The 21,937-nt window shown below is 41.2% G+C and overlaps 1 protein-coding gene across 2 annotated transcripts in view; it reads left to right on the top strand.

Annotated features, from left to right (window-relative positions):
• Nucleotides 1-21,937, top strand: part of SNAP91 (synaptosome associated protein 91) — a 131,559-nt gene that overhangs the window by 18,552 nt on the left and 91,070 nt on the right. For both annotated transcript variants that reach the window (XM_061623247.1, XM_061623246.1), the window contains exons 3-7: nt 8,329-8,471; nt 13,264-13,339; nt 15,567-15,669; nt 18,240-18,333; nt 20,341-20,452. In XM_061623247.1, coding sequence (XP_061479231.1) covers nt 8,329-8,471; nt 13,264-13,339; nt 15,567-15,669; nt 18,240-18,333; nt 20,341-20,452 — 528 coding nt within the window. The remainder of the gene's footprint in view (nt 1-8,328; nt 8,472-13,263; nt 13,340-15,566; nt 15,670-18,239; nt 18,334-20,340; nt 20,453-21,937) is intronic.

Raw genomic sequence — 21,937 nt, 5'->3', positions numbered from 1 at the left:
CATTTTCAAAGAGACAGCCCCCATGTCCATCATGCTGCATTAATCGAAAGGGGAGTTTTCCAGGGCATGGGTAACTGTGGCCAGCCTTTGGGATGTGTCTAAATGATTAGCATATCACTGTTAATTTTTGTTTCCCAACCAAAGAATATTCGGTTCTTCTCTCGTTACATCATGTGTCCTCACTCTGGTGATTCCCCACATTTCTCTTCAGTTGATTGGGGTCCTTAAATTTGATGCCAGAACAGAACATAGCATCCTAAAATGAAGTTTAACCAGAGCCAAAAAGAGTGGTGTTATCTATGCTGTATTCAAGTTAGTGCAAACCTTAGTGCCAGCTGACTTTCATTCAATAGTATCATGTTGTTGGCACAAATTACTAACTCACAAGCCTTTCTCAAATTCTCAATGTTTGCTACCAATTTTGTTAGTTTTTAGTATGGAATACCTTGCAACTGAACAGAAGAATTTAAGTTGCAAGGTTTGTTTTCACTAGGGCTGCAACATGTAGTTGACTCATGAGATGAATTAATAAAAAACTTTGATTAAAGGCGGCTGAAAAGGTGTCGTAAAGATTTTTAAAAATGTGTTGCCAATCAACATTTGAAGTTTAAGTACTTTTAAGTCTCCATATGAGAAGCAACGTTTTCAGTGAAATGATCTCAGCCATCATTTTTACTAGGGAGGTAAATTTCTAATGGCTATTCCTATGCAGTCTCCCCCCCCCCAATAGCCACATGCAGCAGTGGGAGCCTTCTGTGAGTGATGTAGACATGGCCCGGATACATGTACACACATGCATATAGACTTTCAAAGTATCCAGCATTTTCAAAAGTCTGGTTAATAGCACATAATGGTAAGCCATAGTTTATTAGACCATGACTTAGCATTATGTGGCTTAACTATGGTTTCTTTACTGCCAACAAACAACAATACAAAACAATTGGTGGTGGCTTATGAACCTTGTTTGTTTAACAGTGTTTTATTGTTATGTGAGAACCCCCAGCACCCTTCCCTAACCATGGCTTGAGTACCTCATCCCAGATGCTTACCAAGCTACAAAGGCATGAGGCAGGAACAGCTGCCAAATAAACCAAACTTTGGAGAAGTAAGTCATGGTTGGTTGGTTTGACTGTGGGACAACTCATGGTTAAACAAAACATGGCTTAGCGGTAACATGGCTTAGCTTTATGTGTGAACCAGGCCATTCTGTCTCCATGCTAGGAGAGCAACTGTGCTGCCTGCAGCCCATGAAACAGCTGTTCGATAGGGTTAATAGGAGCATGATTTACATGGAAACGAAGATGTGCAGCATCTGTGCACCTTCTCCCTGTTGTTTGGCAGGCTGGAGGAGCATGACTGCAATGGGCAGCAACAAATTGACTTCAGCAGTGGGGAAAGCAGCAGTGGATGTGGGGGATATATTCATTGACATTGGACAACCAGTGGGATGCATGAGACCAAGGAAAGGGCCAAAGTGTCAGGCTCATATGCACAGCCAGGTGAAGGACTTCTGCCAAGTTTAGTTTCACTTATAAAGAATCTTGGGCTGATATCGTGTCTGCACAGGGGATCCTGGTTTAAAACAAACTCTTCAAACCATGGGATATGAAGGTGCCTTATTAAACCTTTGTTTATTTGATCCCTGGTTTAAATGCAATGCTAAACCTAGATTCTTTAAAAGTAAAAACAAATTCAGCAGAAATCTTCCATTTGGCTGTGCAGAAGGAGAAGAGGAAGGGCATGTGACTCAAGTGCTTTACTTGGGAAGGAGAGAGAGAAAATACTGAAATAATGTTCCAACGCTCATAAAAAGCACTGAAGTTCCTATATTCATAAAAAGCACAGCATCTGAATAGATCTGAGGTCAAAGAGAAAATGAGCTATTTTCAGCAGACTGTGGAGGCAGAGCGTAGCCATCATGCTTAGTAGCCTTTTAAAAGAAGATTAGACGAATTCATGGAGGATATTATCCTCCATGAATTTGTCTAATCCTCTTTTAAAGCCATCTCAGTTGATGGTTTGGTAGGGGGAGAGACTACCAAGGGGGACAAACTGCAAGAGAGATTCTTGCAGCATTACCACATCATGGCTGTGAACACAGTAGTCACCTATAGCAAAGTGTTTCCATTAGCCACACCTGCAGGTGGAATGGTTGATCTGCTGATCAGTTGCAAAATCTCTTTGAAGCTGAATTTTAAAAAAGGCACTCGAGCTGATCCCACCAAGTTGTACAGTAAAAGGGGGCAGGATGTAACCACTTCATGCCCCCTTTTTCAGACAAGAGAGATGGAGATGCAGTGGAACTGGTAGAACAGTGAGTGTGTTTCTAGCCCAAGGCTCACTGCCCTTTGTGGCCTGGAGGGACTGTCATGCGGGCAATACGGTATCATTTCCCTTTGGCTTTTTAAATGTTTGCATGTTCAGACTGTCACTACCTGGCATATCTAGATCAATGTATAGCAAGAATTTGAAGTTTTGGATTTTATTGTTGCTGTCAGATATAGATTGGGAAAAGAGAACATGTAAAAAGGCATAAAATTATTAATGCAGTTAACTGGGCATTTGCACAACAGATAAATAACTTACAAATAAAATAGTCTGGTAGATGTGTGGGCTTTACACATGAATCACAGGGATCCAGTTGTTTTTCTTTGAGATTATAATAGTTTTTATGGGGCTGTGGCTTTGCCCTAGCTGTAAGCGTAGAACTGTCTGCTATTCATGTCTTCAAAGCCCAGCTGATGCAGAGTGGGACCAGGAGAGATTATCTGGTGTTGAGAATGGAGGGAAGGGGAGAAAAAAAGCAGAAAATATTGTAAATTTATATGTGGTGCTAAATAATGTCCTTAAAATATCTGTTGTTTATTTTAGAGTTTTTATTCCCCACCCTTCCACTTCACGACAGTGTTCAACAAAAAAGTTGTACCAGGGTAGTGGGAATTCCCTTTCTTCCCACTGTATGTGCCCTGCACTACCCAAAAATCTGCTCTAGAGGGTTGGGGAAACCCTCAGAACAAATTTAGGAAGTTGAGGGGGAGGAGATCATTCCACTGCGCAAGGAGAAAACCTTGCTACTGACAGAGCATTCTGCTTAGCACGACATTGAATTACAACCCTTGCACTTAGAGTAAGTAAGCTGTATAATAGGCCACCTTTTTTTAACTGAATTGCTGAGCTTTCTACTTCTATTTATGATGCGAAAACTACCTGTGGAGAGGTTGTCTGTTGGGGTTCTTTTGTGTTAATTTGCTCATGAATTACTTCATTTGCCTCACATAGTTCCTCTTTGGGTAGTAACATACTGATGTCAAGTTCTCCACATAACACAAACTGGCAGATGTTCCTGCTTTTAATCATTAATAAATGTCTTTGCCTGATCACACAGTTGAGCATAATGCATAAACTGCAGAATAGGTACTTACTTGATTTCTTATTTATTTATTTTTGACAACAATGAATTCTATCGAGTAAATATTGGCTCAATAGAATCACTGACAGATGAGTGTTTTCAAGTAGGAAGTAATACTTTTAGGTTACAGGAAGCCAAATTTCAGCTGAACATCAAGAAAAAATGTCCTAACTGTTAGAGCAGTATGACAATGAAACCCAGGCCCGCCCTTAGCATGTGCAGGTCCTGGGGCAAAAGCATAGTTGCCCCCCACATTCTTTCTCTCTATATATACATTTAGAGAGAGAGAGAGAGAGAGATGACCCCTCCCCAGCTAGCAACAGGGTTGGACATTCAAGGGATGGAGGGGAGGAAAACATACATAATACCTCCTATCCCCCCCTTTTTTTTGCTAAACATTTGTAGTCAGCTGCAGGGAACTTTTCCATTTCTCAAAACACCAAAGGCCTTAAACAAAAATCTGCTTCCACATCCCATCCCAGAGAAACAACACAACACAAGCTGGGAAGAAGGGTGGAGGTCATGGTTCTCTCCCCCCCAAAAAACCCTTAAGTTAAAAAAAAAACCTTTATCCAACCACAATCTTTTTCATATATTTTTTTTAAAAGAAGATTTTTAAAAAAGGAAGAGAAAACAAAAGGAGGGGTTTATAGATTTGGGGAGAGGAGAGAAGACCTGGAAAGGGCCCCCACCCTCTATAGTATAGGATTTCTGAGAAACAGCATCAAAAAGGAGATAAGATAATGATTATTACTCTAAATTTCCAATAGAAGAAAATGAACGCCAGTGTTGTTTCTGCAGCAATGAATCATATCCATGGGGAAGTGGGGGGGGACTGTGAATTCACACTGCCCCCCCCAAAATCTTCTTATAAAAATTAGTCGGGGCGTGGTGTGCACAGCTCAAGTAACACACCCGGCCTCAAAGTAAGTTTAGCTATTAAAAGCAGCCTGCCCAGAGCTTCACGGCCAGGATCCCACGCACCTTTACTTGGAAGTAACCGCCCTTTAACACAGCAGGGCTTCCTTCTGAGTAGGCTGCAAAATCCTAAGCGTCTGGGGTGGGGCATCCCACTTACCTCCGAGTAAACGTGCAGAGAGCTGGGCTGCTAACGGAATGAGCCAATGTGGAAAGTTCACCTTGGGAGGTGAGGGGGGCCTTCTTTACTTCTGAGTAAAGGCAATTCCCACCGGGCTTTGCCTGGGAGTGAAGAAGCCCCCACGCTGCGGGGCTTACTTTAGAGTAATGATGCAGCGGATCCAGGCAGTACAAAACTCTTTCGAGCATAAATTTCCTGGGGAAAATAATGCCTAAGCGCTTCATGCAGTCAAAAGCAGGACTGGACCCAACCTTGGCCAGAGTAGGACCGCTGAAATCAACAGGTACGGCTGGGCTCCATTAGTTTCAGTGGGTCTCCTCTAGAGTAGAACTTTCCTGGAGGCCAGCCCGCGGCCGATCACACATTTCCCAACTCTTAATTCGAGGGAGACCACCCCACCCCAACCGTGCCTACTCGGAAGTAAGCCCTCTTGACGTCCACAGGGCTTACTCCCAGGTAAGCGAGGTCACGAGCGCCACCCCAGTCAGGCTCAGAAGGGACAAACACACACACACCCCATTTGAAACCAGACTCACTCTATAGGGGCCTGGGGCAACTGCCCTGCTTCCCAGTGCCTAGGGGCGGTACTGATGAAACCAATTACCTAGGGAGGTGATGGACTGTCCAACATTCAAGAGAAATTTGGACAGCCCCTTGTCAGGTATGTTTTAAGTTGGATTCCTGCATTGAGCAGGGGGTTGGACTCGATGGCCCTGTAGGACCTTTCCAACTCTACTGTTCTATGATTTTCCCCTTTTAGATACTGCCCTTGTTTTTCCACCTCTAATGCCACAGAACCCAGTCAAATGGCAATGTGGTGGCTTTACTATGAATAATGAGGCTATAACCTTGATCCATTGATGCTGTAGAATCAGTGGACTGTGTTCTGTTCTTGGTTTTGTAAGATGTTCTTTTGAAAATATACCTGGCTACTTTGTATTTTTAAAATGGCAAGAAATGTTGCACATTAGGTTTGAAGTGTTAGAAAACATTCACTACTACTTAGTATGTTGCTGTGTGCTGCAATGAATCCATCTGACTTGGTCATAAGCATATTTAAAGAATTCATACAAATCGATTACCGTGGTTGCAGGACTTACTGTGCCATTCCATGACCAGAAACTAAATTGCGTTTCCAGTTCAAGGGACTGGTAGGCAGAAGTGTGTGTTGGCTGCTTCCCTTGAAATTATCATTGTTGGCAATTAGTATAGACCAATATGCTAGAACCGTATTGATCCTTGTGCACACCATACTATTGTAGAGGCCTAGGAGCTTTACAAGCCAGGCAATTCTAGCAGGAGGATTGACTAACAAAGCAATCCAGAGTGATCTGCTGCACTGATGGGGGTTTGGATGAACTCTGCCCAGCTATGCTAGGGTACACAGCAGGGAGGCTTTGCCATCATGAAGGTTTCCACTTCAATAGAAACATGGAGGTGCGGAAGCTACCATCGTGGTATCCCCGCTGGCAGTAGCCAGCCCAGCCCCCAAAACAGCATTTCGGGAGCAAGAAGGAGGTCTAGCTATAACTGAGTTATGGTGAGGCCCAATCCATGCCTGTTTGCTGTGCCAGCATGCAGGTAGTGCCAAAAATATGCAGAGTTTTCTCGCCTCCCATACTCCTTTCCACCCTGTCTGGTATAGTCAGTGGGGCTCTGGATTCAGTGGTGGCTCCGCTGACCCCTTAAGCCCTGCTGCTGCCCACTAAGGGTGAAGGTTTCACCCTAAGGGTTACTAAAAAATCCAGTTGGTAATACTAACGCCATTTAAATGATCAGTCCTGTAGATGCAATAATTTGTGCTTCAATAGGTTAGAGGAAATGTGGTGAGCGCAGGGATCAATATAGGCATAGCAATTAGCATAAATCAGCAATAACTTAAATTGCTTTTTACAGGAGTATATATACTTTGTTGCTTCAGCCCCCCTCTTCTGGTGATTGGGACACAGGGCAGCTTGAAAGAGAGAAAAATAAACAGTACATTGATAGAATAAAATACTAAAAATGGCTAATGTTATAGTATCCATTGCATGAGTAAAGTTGCCCAAAGTGTAGCAAATATAAGACTTTTGACTAAAAAAAATTGGAATTTTTTTTTTTTTAAAATTGTTTTAAAATATTCTTCTGTTTGGATGTGAGAGTTATAAATATTATTAATGTTAATAATAAGTTTAATTTTAAACAAGCTTCAAAATAATGTCTTTTAATTTTTTTATTCTTGCCCAAATCTGAGGTCCAAGAAAGATACATGTATAATTCTGAGACAGAGAACCTCCAGCAATGAATTCCCATCTACTCCATCCCTCTGTGGCACGTAGTACAAGGAGGGAAGATAATTGTGAGCGAAGGTGGGGATAAACGTGAAGAACAATGTTTTATGTCCATCACAGCTGAGACTTGTCTTTCAAAAGCAAGTAAATGAAGGCAATGGTGGAGGAAGGGGTATGTCCTCATATATTACGAAAGTGGAAAGACATGCTGGACAAGTGAGTAAAAGTGACTGGTGGAAAGTACACAAGGGAAAGGGTTAAATAACACTTCTCTTGCACATACAGGTTTGAGACCCCTCAAAATAAATAAGAGGGTATATCCACCACAAATAGAGGGAACAGGAGGGAAACCTTGGAAGTGCCAAGATTGCAGAAAAGTAACTTGTGTATTTCTTTTAAGTTTCAACTATTATATTATTTCATGATTTGAATTGTGAATAGATGTGTTCCTCTTTCCGGCACAGATCAGACTTGTAAATAAGCACTCCCATGGTAGCTTCTAGCAAGCAGTAAGAGGCAATCAAAAAGGAAAGTTGGTTTCCTACTTTGTTTCAGGTGTTTCTGTAGTGATTGACATGGAGCCAGAACTCTAATTGAAAATATTTTTGTTTTGACAAGCTTTTCTAGCTGGATTAAAAAAGTCTCTGCCTTAAGTGTTCATTTTGTATTGTGTTTAAACCTGTCTTCAGTTGGTTTATAAACTATTTTTAGCTGCTTTTATGGTATGTTTGTAAATCACCTTGTGAAAATTGCATGTGAAAGGTGGTTAATTATTTAGGAGGTTGCTCTAAATAAAGTCCAATTATAATAGTGATATTTGGTGCGCCTGTTAGGTCACTAAACTGCAGTGACTATAATGACATGGTCTTTAACAACAACAAAAAACCCTCCAAATTAGATTACTGCAATGCACTCTACATGGGGCTGCCTTTGAAGACAGTTCAGAAACTGCAGCTTGTGCAAAATGCAGCGGCCAGATTGGTAACAGGGACCAGACGGTCCAAATATATAAAACCGATTCTGGCCCGCTTGCATTGGCTGCCTGTATGTTTCCGAACTCAATTCAAGGTGCTAGTTTTGACCTATAAAGCCTTACATGGCTTGGGACCACAATACCTGATGGAACGCCTCTCCCGATACGAACCCACCCGTACACTACATTCATGATCAAAGGCCCTCCTCCGGGTGCCTACTCCAAGGGAAGCTCAGAGGGTGGCAACAAGGGAGAGGGCCTTCTCAGTGGTGGCCCCCAAATTATGGAATGATCTCCCTGACGAGGTGCACCTGGCGCCAACACTGTTATCTTTCCGGCGCCAGGTCAAGACTTTCCTCTTCTCCCAGGCATTTTAGCATGTGTTTTAAATTGTTTTTATATTGTTTTAAATTTTAAAATTGTGTTTTAAATTGTGTATTTGTTTTAATGTTTTTGATTGCTGTAAACTGCCCAGAGAGCTCAGCTATGGGGCGGTATACAAGTGCAATAAATAAATAAATAAATAAATAAAAATGCCTCTCTATTTACTATAATCATTCTCCCTTTCCTAATATAGATCTCATCCAAGCCACGAATGAGACAAATGTCAATATTCCCCAAATGGCTGATACACTCTTTGAGAGAGCAACAAACAGTAGTTGGGTGGTTGTGTTCAAAGCCTTAGTTACAACACATCATCTAATGGTTCATGGCAATGAGGTAAGCACACAAAGTGTTCACAAAGCAATCCTTCATTCAAGTAGTAGAAATGTAGATTTAAACTAAATATATCTTTGCTCTTAATGTCTTACTATATTATATTTTTGTAAGTGTCGCACTACCTGTGAATGCTTCTGCCCAGGCGTGAGCTTGCACTGAACCTTTCGTGGATAGCATGACACAGGCAAGGCAGGCAATGTGAGGCAAACCTCAGCAGTGAAAGGGGGGCCAGCTGGGATTTGGAGTAGGCCAGCCGGCAGGCTTGGCAACTTACGGGGGGGGGAGGACGGGGGAGCTTCAGCAACCCCATGGGGTGAAGGAAGGGGGGAGATTTGGCGCCCCTCAGGGGAGGGAAGGGGGAAGCTTTGTAAATGGTAGGTGGAGTTGGCAAGCTAAGCCCCTAGTATTAAATACTATTTTTTTTCAGTTATTAAAAAAAATGGCATTTCTCATTGGCTTCTGGAGGATTGTAGTCTTTTGGGAGAGTACCTTTACTTTGATCAGGAGGCAAAACCAAATAGTTGTATTAAGTCCCACTTAAGAAAGGGCCTTCCCCGCCCTCCCAGAGCAGATCTGTCTACTGCCAGAAAGTAGGGTTTCTAGTAAGGCTTGGAAGTTAGGTGGGTTGCCTGTTCTGGATGGTGTTGCACGCCCCCTTAAAGAGCAAATCCATAGTCTAGGTGTGCTCCTAGATGGTTGCATGTTGTTGATGGAGGCACAACTTAAGCTCTCTGGGCGGTTTACATGGTTGGCCATGCACTAGTAAGTTCATGATTTCGAAATTACTCCAGTGCACTCTACATGTGAATGGCTTTGGGTTTGGTTTGGAAGCTACAGTTTGCAGAACACCAGCACAAGTTTAGGGAGTGGGGTGGGTAACAGCAAATGTATAATGCCACTTCTAAAGGAACTGCACCAGCTACCAATCAGCTACGGAGCCAAGTTCAAGATGTTTGTGTTGATATATAAAGTCCTAGTTATTTGTTGGACCACCTACTCCTTGTACACAACCCTGCTCTTTGCAATCAAGTGGAGATGAACTCTTAACAATGCTGCGCTTACAGACAGTGCAATATGTGATGACACCAGAGAGCATTCTCATTAGTGGCACTTGAACTATGGAACACCCTCCCATCACAGATTTGGCTTTCTGTGATCTTTATCATTCTCTAGAATGATAATAGGCTCCAGAGTGCTTATCCTGTTGTGTAAGTCTTTCCATGTTCATTGTAACTTTGTTCACCACGTATGTGATCAATGCTCATTTCAGGAACTGAACTGCTCAGGGGATGTAGTCACAGTTGGATTCTTCAGAAAGCATTGTCTGCTTTGAGCTTTGGACCACCAAGCAAGCTTTACTTTTCTTCCAGGATCAGATTAGAAGCTGTTATGTTCTTGTAAGGATAGGCAATGTATCTGAAAAAAACTACATCAACTGAAAGGGAAGAGCATCTAGTGGTATCCATTAACATTCTGGTGGACTGGCTCTGCAAAACACAAGTCAAGGAATCTGGCTGCACTCTTGATACAGAAAACACATAGTGTCAAGGCTAATGACAAGATACTGCTGGGTGGAACATGATAGGAACAATTGCACATAGATGCATATGCCTTCCTGCCAACTTCACTAATTCTGGTAATAGATATTATCCTGATGGCACCACACTGGTCATGATGCTTTTGGTCTTCTTGATAACAGTGTCCATGTGAAACTTCCAAATTCATGAGGGCTGTTTTCTCAGGTTTCATCTAGCAGCTTAGGGAGCAATCCAAGCCTAAGATCCATTGGGATGAGTGGAATTTGGAAAGGTGGCTCTCCATCTGAGCTGGCTGAAGTCCTTCATCTGGCTCAGCCAAAGATCCCCAGCATACGTCTTCCATCCTGACTCAGGCAAGACTCAGCTGGCTTAGCCAAGGCCAGGGTAATTCCCCAAAAAGAGATGTTGTAGAGGAGTGGCAGGCACAGGATAGGGGAGCCACTGTAGGACATTCACTTTTTTGTTGCTCTGGCCTTGTGCTTGCGATCATTGTCCTGCTGAAAAGTGAATTTCCTCCCAAGCTTCAGTTTTTTAGTGGACTGAAGCAGGTTCTCTTGCAGTATTTCCCTGTATTTTGCTCCATCCATTCTTCCTTCAGTTTTAACAAGATGCCCAGTCCCTGCTGATGAGAAGCATCCCCATGGCACGATGCTGCCACCACCATACTTCACTGTAGGGATGGTGTGTCTTGAGGCATGGGCAGTGTTATGTTTGCACCACACATAGAGTTTTGTGTTTTGGCCAAAAAGCTCTATCTTGGTCTCACCTGACCACAAAAAGGCACTGTATATTTTGCATAGTGTTGAAGTAATGGTAGGGTTCCAGGTAGGGATGGAATGATCTGTCAGTTTCGGTACTCTCAGATTTCTGCTGGAATTTGTGATATTTTTTTAAAAAAAAACCTCAGGAAAATTTTCCAGCATTTTAGTGCAAATTTATCTTAATAAACACATTTTTGTAGGCTGTTTTGACTAATGTACACATTTTGCAAGCCATTTCTCATCATATAATGCATTTTTGTATGTTATTTTCATATATTCATGTTTATGCACACTTTCCTTTAACATATGCATTTCTGTAAATATTGTTTCATTAACAAAGTGCATCACAAAATTCAAATGTGCGAATTTTGAAGTATGGCTGTGTTTCAGTTCTCATATGGTTTTGGAAAGTGTGAATTTAATTGATTCAGCTTGAAATGCAAACTGAATTGAAATTCCCACAAACCCTAGTTCCGGGTGAACAGATGCCTTTAGGATATACAGAATTTTCTGTAGAAAGATCTCAGAAAAACCGAATATAAGTGGCATCTCTGAACTGCTACTCCAAAATGCTGTGGAAATGGTTTATTTCTAACTATACACACATTCATAGATTTTTAAAAGGAGCATCCTTAACATCCTTGCAGAACACAAGTTTCCTATATGAAATCTGGTTTGGGTCTTCATTTCTTGATTTAGCCTTTCCTATGGACCTATGATAGGGTATTGCTTAAGATTTTGGCATTAAAATTGGGTTTTATAGCAACCTATTCAACCAGGAGAGTTTCAAAACTGGCTGCACTCTGTGGATATTCCATGAGGACAAAGTGGTATGTAGACTTGCCCCCAAGACTATGCCCAAGGTAAACTATATTTTGTAGGCTGCATAACTTTGCTGCCCTTTTCCCTGGTACTGATTTATCAGCCAGAAGAGCACTGGCACACAAGCAGGGTAGAAAGTCTTTTGCTTGAGTAGATAGTTGCTTTGCTATTGAGAAGTAAGAGGCCTTGTTTGTATCCTCTCTTATCCAGGGAATTGTTTTGAAGGGCTTGGCATCTCCATATGGATTAGGGTCTGTATGATTTTAGCCTGAGCAAACAACCTCAGGAAGGGATTATCACAAATTCCATGCCACCTATGTGTCATTGTGGGGAGGGGATAGATTCCCCTCTGAGGAGGTTAGTAGAGCTGTTGTTAGGCTTCTGCCTTTGTGGACACCACAAAAATCTATGTATTTTTCTCTGGAGATGCTGCCGTTTTCAGGGGGGTGGGGAGAGTGTTTCAGAGGATATTGATATCACAAGACTCCATGTCTAGCTAGGAATCTATCATGGTTTGGAAGGGAACTTCTTTTTTGTATTTTGATGTATTCCGAATGCCTTCCAGGAGCCAGAGGAGAGAAAATAAATGTGTTTGCTGCATAGGACTAGTTTGCCTTAAGGCTTCTGCCTCAATGTGTTTAGGCAGGGTCTCATGGGACTATCTTGTCCTCTCTTTGTCTTCCTTATGTCTACTTCACAGTCTGTTCTGGTTGATGCTTTCACTTCTTTTTTTGGTGGTGTTACAGTTCATGGGCTGAAGGATTTCTTCTGCTTCCCTGTTCCATCTAGCATGGCAGGCAAGCTCCTTTCTTTGGAGAAGCTAATGCAAGAACTTGACTCTGCTTCCTGATGCAATAGGAGGCACCATACTTGACATATTTCTGTGAATTCTTGTTATCCCTGGCTTCCAGATGGAATTCTAAATCCTTACTTTGGGATATCCAGCAACAGACAACCATTGTAGCTTTATATTTGTTTGTATGTTATTTATATTTATACTTTTTTAAACCTGGTATCTTGTTATTGCCCAAGGGCGTTTCTACATAAAACTTTTAATGCAACTATGATGTTTGGAGCTACTTAAATAGAATTTTAATTGCAATCTCTGCATAAGGGGAAGGGCTGGGGGGAATCCATTGGCTGTATATGGTCAGTACTTGTTCAACTAGTGATAGAAATCTAATCTATAACTAGATGGTGATCTTGGTATAATGTGACTTGTGGGGGTGGTGATCTTGGTATAATGCGACTTGTATTCAAGCCACTATTTATTTATTTTTGCAGTATTGTACTTGGCTAACCAGCTTACCCATTTGGAGCTTTGGGTCTGTGACTATAGGTTTTGATTTTTTTACTCTGCTTTTATTTCCCTGATTACATGGCTTCATTCATATTCTGCTTTACTGATTCCGCAGTTCATATAAGACATGAAGCCTTACTGGACTGTTTGGTAGGATGTACCAACAGTAGCTGGCACAGCAATGCAAAATGTAAATTCATGTTCAAAATCATTCAAACTGGCAAGAGATGTGTAATCTATGGCATTTATTATAATATAATAATTTATAATCACTTAGAAGGAAACATGCTTGTGAGTTTTTCCTGAAATAATGAGAGGGCAATGTTGAAGGACAAATGTAACTAATCTTATCCTTTTCCCCTCCCTTCTAGAGGTTTATTCAGTATTTGGCATCTAGAAACACACTTTTCAATCTCAGCAATTTTTTGGACAAAAGTGGATCACATGGTAAGAACCATGCACTTTATAGATAATGTTCTGCTAGTATCTGTCCAAGATTTTATCACTTAGGCAAATATGTGACCCTGCCCTTTGTGGAATATGGTATATATTAATTGGATCAAACCAAACAATTTATCAAGAACTTGTATGATGAAGCCCAGACTAATTCCTGACTCCTCATCTGCATTGATGTATTTCCCACCTAAAGATTTTAATGTACAACTTCTAAGCAACATGAGAGGGTACTTCTTTGCTAACTTTAAATGAAAAATATGCCTCAAAAATAGGCAAGCCATTTTAAATGGGGGGTGTCATGGAAAGCAAGGTAGTACTGAAGGCTGAAATGTCAATATTTTGCTCTTTTCTCAAGAAACCTGTCACAAGAAACCTTGTATTGGGATTGTGTACTTGAAAGCCTGGAGCCATGCACTTAAGCACGAAGCTCCTAATACTGTTTACTGCTTTCTAAGTCTTCTCTCTAATTTCTTGCATCATCTCGAGCCAAAACTCAATTCTTAAAAGCACTCTTAAGAGTTATATTATACTTAGGCAAAATTTTGTAGGAACAGCAGCCAGTTGCTAGCTCTCTTCTCTCCAAGGATATGTCCTCATCCAGAATATCTTTTTCCCCATTTTTTTTCTTGGCTTCTCTATCATAAAGCTAACTTGGCCTAAAGTAGAACTGAGGCTTACAGCTTTTCACACCAAAAGCTCAGAATTGGCAAATCAATGTCTTGAAGGCTTTACAGTGGAACTTTCAGTGAACATTAAACTTAAACTATTGCTTTCTTCCTAATCCTTTTATTGATGGTGTGGTACTATATGAATTGTAATGTTCGGAGGTTGGGGTTGGGGGTACAAATGCAACCAAGTTATGTAACTTCATTTGCCTGCATCCTTTCCTCTGGCTGCCCATCTCACTTTTTGGATGTGTCTCCTCATGTCTGTTTTAGATTGTGGACAGGGACCTGTCTGTGTTGCCTCTGTAAGACATCATGTACAGTGATGGTGCCATATAAATAATAAATAGCTTTTTGTGGGCAAATTTCCGTTGCACTAATGAGTTCTACTTGCATATGATGAAAGCTTTCAAATGTGTTATGTGATAATGGCAATAATCACATGTGGGTGGTAAAGATTATGTGACTCTGTTCTTAGTGAGCCTAGAAAGACGGAACTTGATACAAAGGGTGATTTTTAAAAACTGAATGGGTCAAAGAATATTCTTAAAAGTCCTAGGACTGACAATTCTGAGAGCAATGGAAGAAAGCTATGTAGACACAGGGTATGTGTATCCTTTGCATACAAAGTATAGGGAGAGGGTATGGATGAGATTCAAGGCTGAAACTTTCTTGAAATTTATATATATATTCAGATTTTAGTATCAAGTTTTAGGAGGTATTTTAGCCTTGAGATGTGTTCAGCCTTACTAGAAATTTATTCTCCAAATGTCTCCACATGTTTACTTTGCTTCTTTTCTAGCTCAGTTTGCACAGTATTATAGAATACATTAAAACTGAAAGATGCTTCTCTATTCTGTCAGACTACAAAGCAGATTTGGGTAACATGTATCTGTCTATTACTTACTTTTCAGCACAGCCCCATAAAACATGTTAGTTGATTTGATGCCATTGGCATCCAATAGACTAAAATGTCCTTGAATCCAAGTACTTCAGCTTAACTGTATTAGGATGCCTATGAATGTTTGTTTATAAAGATGTTCTTTTAAAGTGTCTTGCAGTCTGTTTATCAAAACTAGTCGTAGCTTCAAAATGATGGCAGAATAACATGGTAATGGAAGATGACAAGATAAGTAGAGGAGTAAAATAAATGAATAAACAAAGTATACTATTGGCCTCTGTGGTTTATCAATGCATCCTACTATATTTGACAAGAGGTCAGTTTGATAATAACTGAAATGTAGTTTTCAGTCATCCAAATAGAACCAAACTTGTATGTCAGTGTAAATAACACTAACCTTGTCATATAAGCAATGGCTAACTCTTGGTAAGGTGTACACATAGAGAGGCAGGTATATGTAGGGATTCTTTTATATAGGTCTGAGTAAGATAACTTATTTTTAAAAGTGTCACTGAAACCCATCGGATTCTCATCATTCAATAAACTTAATCATCAAAGTAAATACAGCATTTGCAACTGCTATCCATTGTTAAAAGAGTAAATGTTCAATAAACTATCCAATGAATTGTGTTATCTCCCCCCCCCCTCCTAGGATATGACATGTCCACATTTATCAGGCGCTACAGTAGATACTTAAATGAAAAAGCATTTTCCTACAGACAAATGGCATTTGATTTTGCAAGAGTGAAGAAAGGGTAAGTTGTCCTTGTCTAATACAAATATTCTTGGTTCCTACAAGTACTGTTGGTTCCAATATAATAGTCCATATCATGTTGTAATTATTACTATCGCTTATTCATGAAAGTGGTTTAAGAATGGAATTGCAGAATGAAAATCTATGAAGGGAGTGTTCTAGTGTGCAAGTAGTTAGTTTGTTAGATTCTGCAAATCTGCTGTAGGATCTTTAACTGAAAAAATCAAACTATTTCTACTTCTTATCAGTGGGTGAAATCCAGTGCTGCAGTTCTACACATACTATTCCACAGTGTTTGCTTTTGATCTTGCAGACGCATCTGCTAATGTAAAAATAGTGAAATTGATATTTGCTGTTTCCTGCTTCTCCCTGCAGTCCTCTGAAAATCTTTTCCAGAAGTTTGGGGAACCTCCAGAGCAGGTTAAGAAGGAACTGGAGAAAATCACTTCCCATTCTCTTACATTAGTGGATGCCTGTGCTGGTTCAAAAGTTGCTTAGGATCTATTCATAAGCCCTTCACATAATACTAGTAATAGTATTTGAAAATGTGAAAACTGCTGTATAAATTGTATAATGTAATTGTAAAATGAATAAAATAAGAGGTGACATGACAAAAGTGCATTAAATTATGCATGCATGGAGAATGTGGATAGAGGAAAGTTTTTCTCCCTCTCTCAGAACACTAGAATTTGTGGACATTCAATGAAGCTGAATGTTGGAAGGTTCAGGGCAGACAAAAGAAAGTACTTCATGGAGTGCATAGTTAAATTCCCACAAGAGGCAATTACGGCCACTAACTTGGATGGCTTTAAAAGAGAATTAGACAAATTCATGGTGAATAAGGCTATCCATGGCTATTAGCCATGATGGCAGTGCTTTCTCTCGATGGTCGGAGGAGAAAGTGCTCTTGTGCTCAGGTCCTGCTTGTGGGCTGCCATAGGCTACTGTGAGAATAGGATACTGGACTAGTTGAACCACTGGTCTGATCCAGTAGGCTGTTTTTGTGTTGTAATTTGTTAATTTCCAAATGCAACTGAACATGAGAAGAAGTGCAGTGATTGGCCCAGTGCAGTTGGAGCCACTGTTATAGGGAATATTCTGTATTTAAACCTTGTAGAATAATCTGGGCTAAAAAATGATGGGTTGTACCCCATGCTTCAAGTGCATAGTTCTGCTGGAGTAATACAACTTTCATTTCATCTCCTTCCACTGTGTGCCCCCACAATCTGCTCTGGAAGGTCCCCAACCCTCCTGAGCTGATTTTTGAGGGTGTGCAGGGGTTGGAAGGGACAGGAGAGGGAGAGGGAGCTCTATTGCATGCATGGAAGTCTTTTGCATCTGTGGAGCTGCTGTGTGGGATATGGGCCAAACTGTCTAAACTGGAAAATGTTTTTCCTACTTCTGTGCCTTTTGGAGCCTTGTACATAAGTGAGATGCTTGTATTTAACTCGAGGATATTAGAGTAGAGCTAGATAATAAAGAACATGTAGCTACTTCTGAAAACAGCAGCTCGATGCCTTACCCCTTCCCTCTCTAGTTTCATCCTGTTTTTATAATGGAGAGAAGGTGGATATGTGGGATTGCTCCTTGCAGCAGTAGCCATACAGTTTCCATATTGCCTTTAGTCTAAGTGTGTACACTTTACTGGATTAAAACCTTGAACATCTCATAAACATGTGCTAAATTGTGGGATTTATGGAACTCTGCTTTTCCCCTCCTCTGTTATATCCTGTTAAATGCAGAATCTTTTTATGGTCTATGTAAAGAATACATCTTCAATATAATAGAGAGAAAATATAAACATTAGAACGGTGGATTGTAGTCAAAACAGCACTATGGCTAAGGTTCTATCAGAGCAAGGATTCCTCCTTGTGCCATGGAACAATCTCCCCCCTCTCCTCCCCCTGCACACCCCCTAAATCTGTCCTGGGCTTCCCCCCAACTTTCTGGAGCAGATCTGGGGGTGGTGCAGGGCATGTGCAGGAAGAGGAGAGGGGCGAAATCCCCTTGCACTAGCACAAAAAGTTGAATGCTGCCCTGTGTACCTTTTAGTCTGAAACACGGGGCAGACTTTCATAATTGGATGCTCTACTATACAGTATGTTTGCCCACTACAGTGGATTAATAAAAAAATTAAAATTAGTGCATTATCCTCCCCACAGTGAAATCATAGTGTAAAACATGACACATGTTTGATTTAATAAGTCACATAGATGTTTGACCTTAATAATGCTTTGATACTTCGGGTAAATAGCTGAGAAGTTGAAAAGTGCACTTTCTTGAAAAGTGAGTGCTATCAAAGAAATACTGGAGCTACAGTTGATATATATATAAACATGATTTTGCTGACTGAGATCAGGATTTTTTACTACATTGATATCTTTTTTTTCAGCAACTGCATGTTTCTTTCATTAGGTGGTAAGGAGCTTGCTTATTAAACCTTTTAAATTGACTACTTTAATCTGAATGTCAATCTCCATTCTAAACCTTTGGTTTAATTATTGGTTACTCAATAATGCCTGTGAGGTGGATTTTGGAGTGCATTTTGGATTTGTTTTTGTTTTTTTGCAGTGCTGATGGTGTAATGAGGACAATGGTTCCAGAAAAATTACTGAAGAGCATGCCTATATTACAGGGACAAATAGATGCACTTCTTGAATTTGATGTATGTATTTACTTTTTTCTTAAGTCTTTTATTATAAAAGGAAAACACTTCCCACTGTGGATCTTGGTAGAAACGAGACTTCAAGCAGTTGAACTTTTACTAACTTTTTATTTCTTTTTGCCAGCTTGTCCAAGCTGCAGAAATAATAAGCAGCAAAAAATGGTGTATTGAAGTACACTAAAGACTATTTTTGCATTCAACTGTAGGTCCATGATAGAGATTAGTCTTCCTATCACTAGTGGCAGTACCACCCCTAGGCACCAGGAAGGGGGGCAGTTGCCCCTGGCCCCGCACTTTGGGGGGGCCCCATGCTTGGCGATCTGTTTATGTTTAAGATGTGCGAGCAAGCGAGCGAGTGCGGAAAGCCTGTTTTCATGAGGTGGTTGGGGAGCCAAAGTGGCTGTAATAGGGAGCTCGTAAGGGGAGTGAGCTCCAACCATGGAAAACTACAAGCCGCCACCGCTACCTGGAGCTTAAGGCTGTAAGAGGAGCTGTGTGTAAAGAGAAGCCACAGCAGCTCCCAGCCGTCAAAGTACAAGCTGCCACCACCGCCTGAGAAATGAAACTGGCTGCTGGGACAGGCTTTAAGGCTGCAAAGGGAAGCTGCAGCTGCAAGCACCCAGCTAAAAAACGTCTGCAAGAGACGGCTGAGCCCGCCGGGGAAACGGCAGCCGCCACACCCCCAAACAAAGAGACTAAGGAGGGGGAAGGAAAAACAACCCCCCCCAACAAATGCCCCAGTCAAACTAAAATGGTGAGGGAGGGAGGGAAGCTTTATTTTACTTTTTGGAATATTGGGTCTGTTTTAATATCATTTTGGAATCCTAATGAAGGGTGCATTTTGAAGGAACACATTAACTATGCAATCTAATTCAACAGATGAGGCTTTTCCCAACTTGGTGATGGAGAAAGACTTCCCTGTTGAAGTTTTGCCTGCTACAGTGTTAAAGGTGTAGGAGCCTGCCCAAGGGGGAAAAAAGTGGCTATCATAATACCTTTTAGAAACTGCTGTAGCCTGTAGGAAGTGTATTTTTCCTCTCTTGAAGCATAAATATATGAGAAATGTATATATGCGCCAATGTATATCAGTATTCTGAGAATTATTATTATTTTTGTGTTTTTATATAGTGTGCATATATGGTTTTTTAAATAGTGTAGTGTGTATAACAACAATCAAAATTAAAATGTGTTTCAGGTTTATTTTTTAATAACTGGCAGTCTGTGCACAGTCTGATTCTATGCATGTTTGCCTTGGGTACATAGGAAGTTGACTTACATTGTGTCAGGTCCTTGGTCCATCTTTGTGTACATTGGTAGTCTTCCAATGTTTTTCTGGCCTGGGACCCATGTACAAACCAAATATGCATTTGAGGACCTTTTTCTTATTTTTCCCCCATATATTGGTATGGTGGTAGTGCTGCAACTGTGACCCACCTTGGATCAGACCGTGACCTGGGTGGATCCTGGCCCACTATTTGAAGGCCAATGACCTATACTGTTTGGCAGCAGCTGTCTAGGATTTCAGATAGGCGCACCTGTACTAGTCCCCCATAGAGATGCCCAGGAAAGAATGTGCCCCCCCAACTATGCTTTTGCCCCGGGCCCCACACATGCTAAGGGCGAGCCTGACTAGTGGCATGCAAAAATCAAAATAATGTGCATTGTGCATCATTGTGCAAGATTCTGCTTGCACCATCCAGTTTCAATTTTGCGTTCCACAGTGAAGAAAGTCTAGGGACTAAAAATAAAGTTTCCACTCCAGCTCTGTTGTCTCCCTGAAATGAGATGAGCTCCTTGTACTTTAAATTTGTTGCAGATCTGTCTGCATTTCAGGCATAATTTCTATATTCTGTTTATATGCATGCAACAGACTTAATGTTCAGTTCTGAGTGTGCCTAAATAATATACATGACTGTTAATATTCAATAGTACTTAAATTCATGTTGAAACATGACATAGCTACAAGTAAATCACAATTAACAACCACGGGTTCTGATTTTTATGTAGGTTCATCCAAATGAACTGACAAATGGTGTTATAAATGCTGCATTTATGCTTCTGTTCAAAGATCTCATCAAACTTTTTGCTTGCTACAATGATGGAGTTATTAACTTATTAGGTAAGTAACTTGATGTGGCATGTTTTTAAATTTACATGGCTCTTGACAGAATAATAGTTCTGCAGATTAATCTCATTAGAGAAAGAAACCATCTTAATTCACAAGCCTTTGATTCTCTCACATATTCACTTGTGTTCTTTCCTACATATACCAAGCACAGAGTATTTTGATAGTACTGGTTACTGGGTTGAGATGAAAGTAACTTAACTGATAAACTGCCCTAGCGCATTTCCAGGTAGTCTTTGGCTGCATTCCGACATGGGGTTTATTGTGTTAGTTTTACTGATTATAATGGTCCTGATTTCTAACATTCCTTTCACACTGCAGTACCTAAATTACTGAATTATGGAACTGTGGCTTTTCTGCTGATATACCACCATGTTGTCATAACAGTGTGGGTGGTGTGACTCAACAGTGAATGTAATTGGGCATATTGCTACCCCCCCCAGCCTTTCCGCACACTCACACTTCTGTACCCACAAGAAAATGGCAGGAAAGAACTGTATGCTGGTTTACAGACATGCTATGAGGTTGATCGGACACGAGTAAAACATCATAGCTGCCTACTGTGTAGTGGTGAGGGTGGCGAAGAAGGCCTGCTTCTCTGCCACCATTGCATCCTCAAGTAGCCGTCCATGGAGCTTTTCCATATTGTCAGGGGTCTGTTGACATCAACTCTAGAAAATGAAGTTTTAGACCCTTCGGAGGCCCACTGTGAATTGTTTGCAAGGCACTTTGAGGTTGCTCGCCTCTGTAGCAGACTTGATGCCCCATCCACATCTACTCCAGTCTGCAGTGACGTGTCCAGTGCAATGTCTGCTTCAACTTCTTGGGATTGGTTTCAGCTGATACCGCCTGACGATGTGGACAGGTGTTTGCAATGATGCAGCCAGCCATGTGTCCTCTCAACCTTTGCCCTTCTTGGTTTATTAAAGCTTGCCGAGGGGGGTTGACGGAGTGGATCTAGGGTGTGGTCAACACGTCATTGGAGGAGGGAGTAGCTCCAGCCACCTTGAAAGAGGTAGTTATCTAACCGCTCCTGAAGAAGCCCACCCTGGATCCACTGGTTAAAACACAACTACAGCCCGGTTGCAAATACAGCCTTTTTAGGGAAGGTGATTGAGAGGGTTGTAGTGCAGCAGTTGCAAGTACTCTTGGATTATTTTGACTCATCCCAGTCTGGGTTCAGGCTTGGTTATGGGACTGAATCGGCCCTGGCCACCCTGATGGATGATCTTTATGGGTGAAGGACAGGGGGAGTGCGACTCTGTTGTTCTTACTTGATCTCAGAGGCTTTTGATAGCATTGACCATGGTATCCTTCTGGGCTGACTTGGTGAGATGGGTATTGGAGGCACTGTTTTACTGTGGTTCAGATCCTAACCTCCAGGGTTGTTTTCAGAGTATAGCGTTGGGTGATTGTCTTTCAGCCCCCTGGCAGTTGTGTTGTGGGGTGCCGCAGGGTACCATCTTGTACCTGATGCTG

The sequence above is a fragment of the Rhineura floridana genome, chromosome 4 (genome assembly GCF_030035675.1).
Source record: "Rhineura floridana isolate rRhiFlo1 chromosome 4, rRhiFlo1.hap2, whole genome shotgun sequence".
In the NCBI taxonomy this organism is placed as follows: domain Eukaryota; kingdom Metazoa; phylum Chordata; class Lepidosauria; order Squamata; family Rhineuridae; genus Rhineura; species Rhineura floridana.
This window is presented reverse-complemented; position numbering and strand designations above follow the sequence as displayed.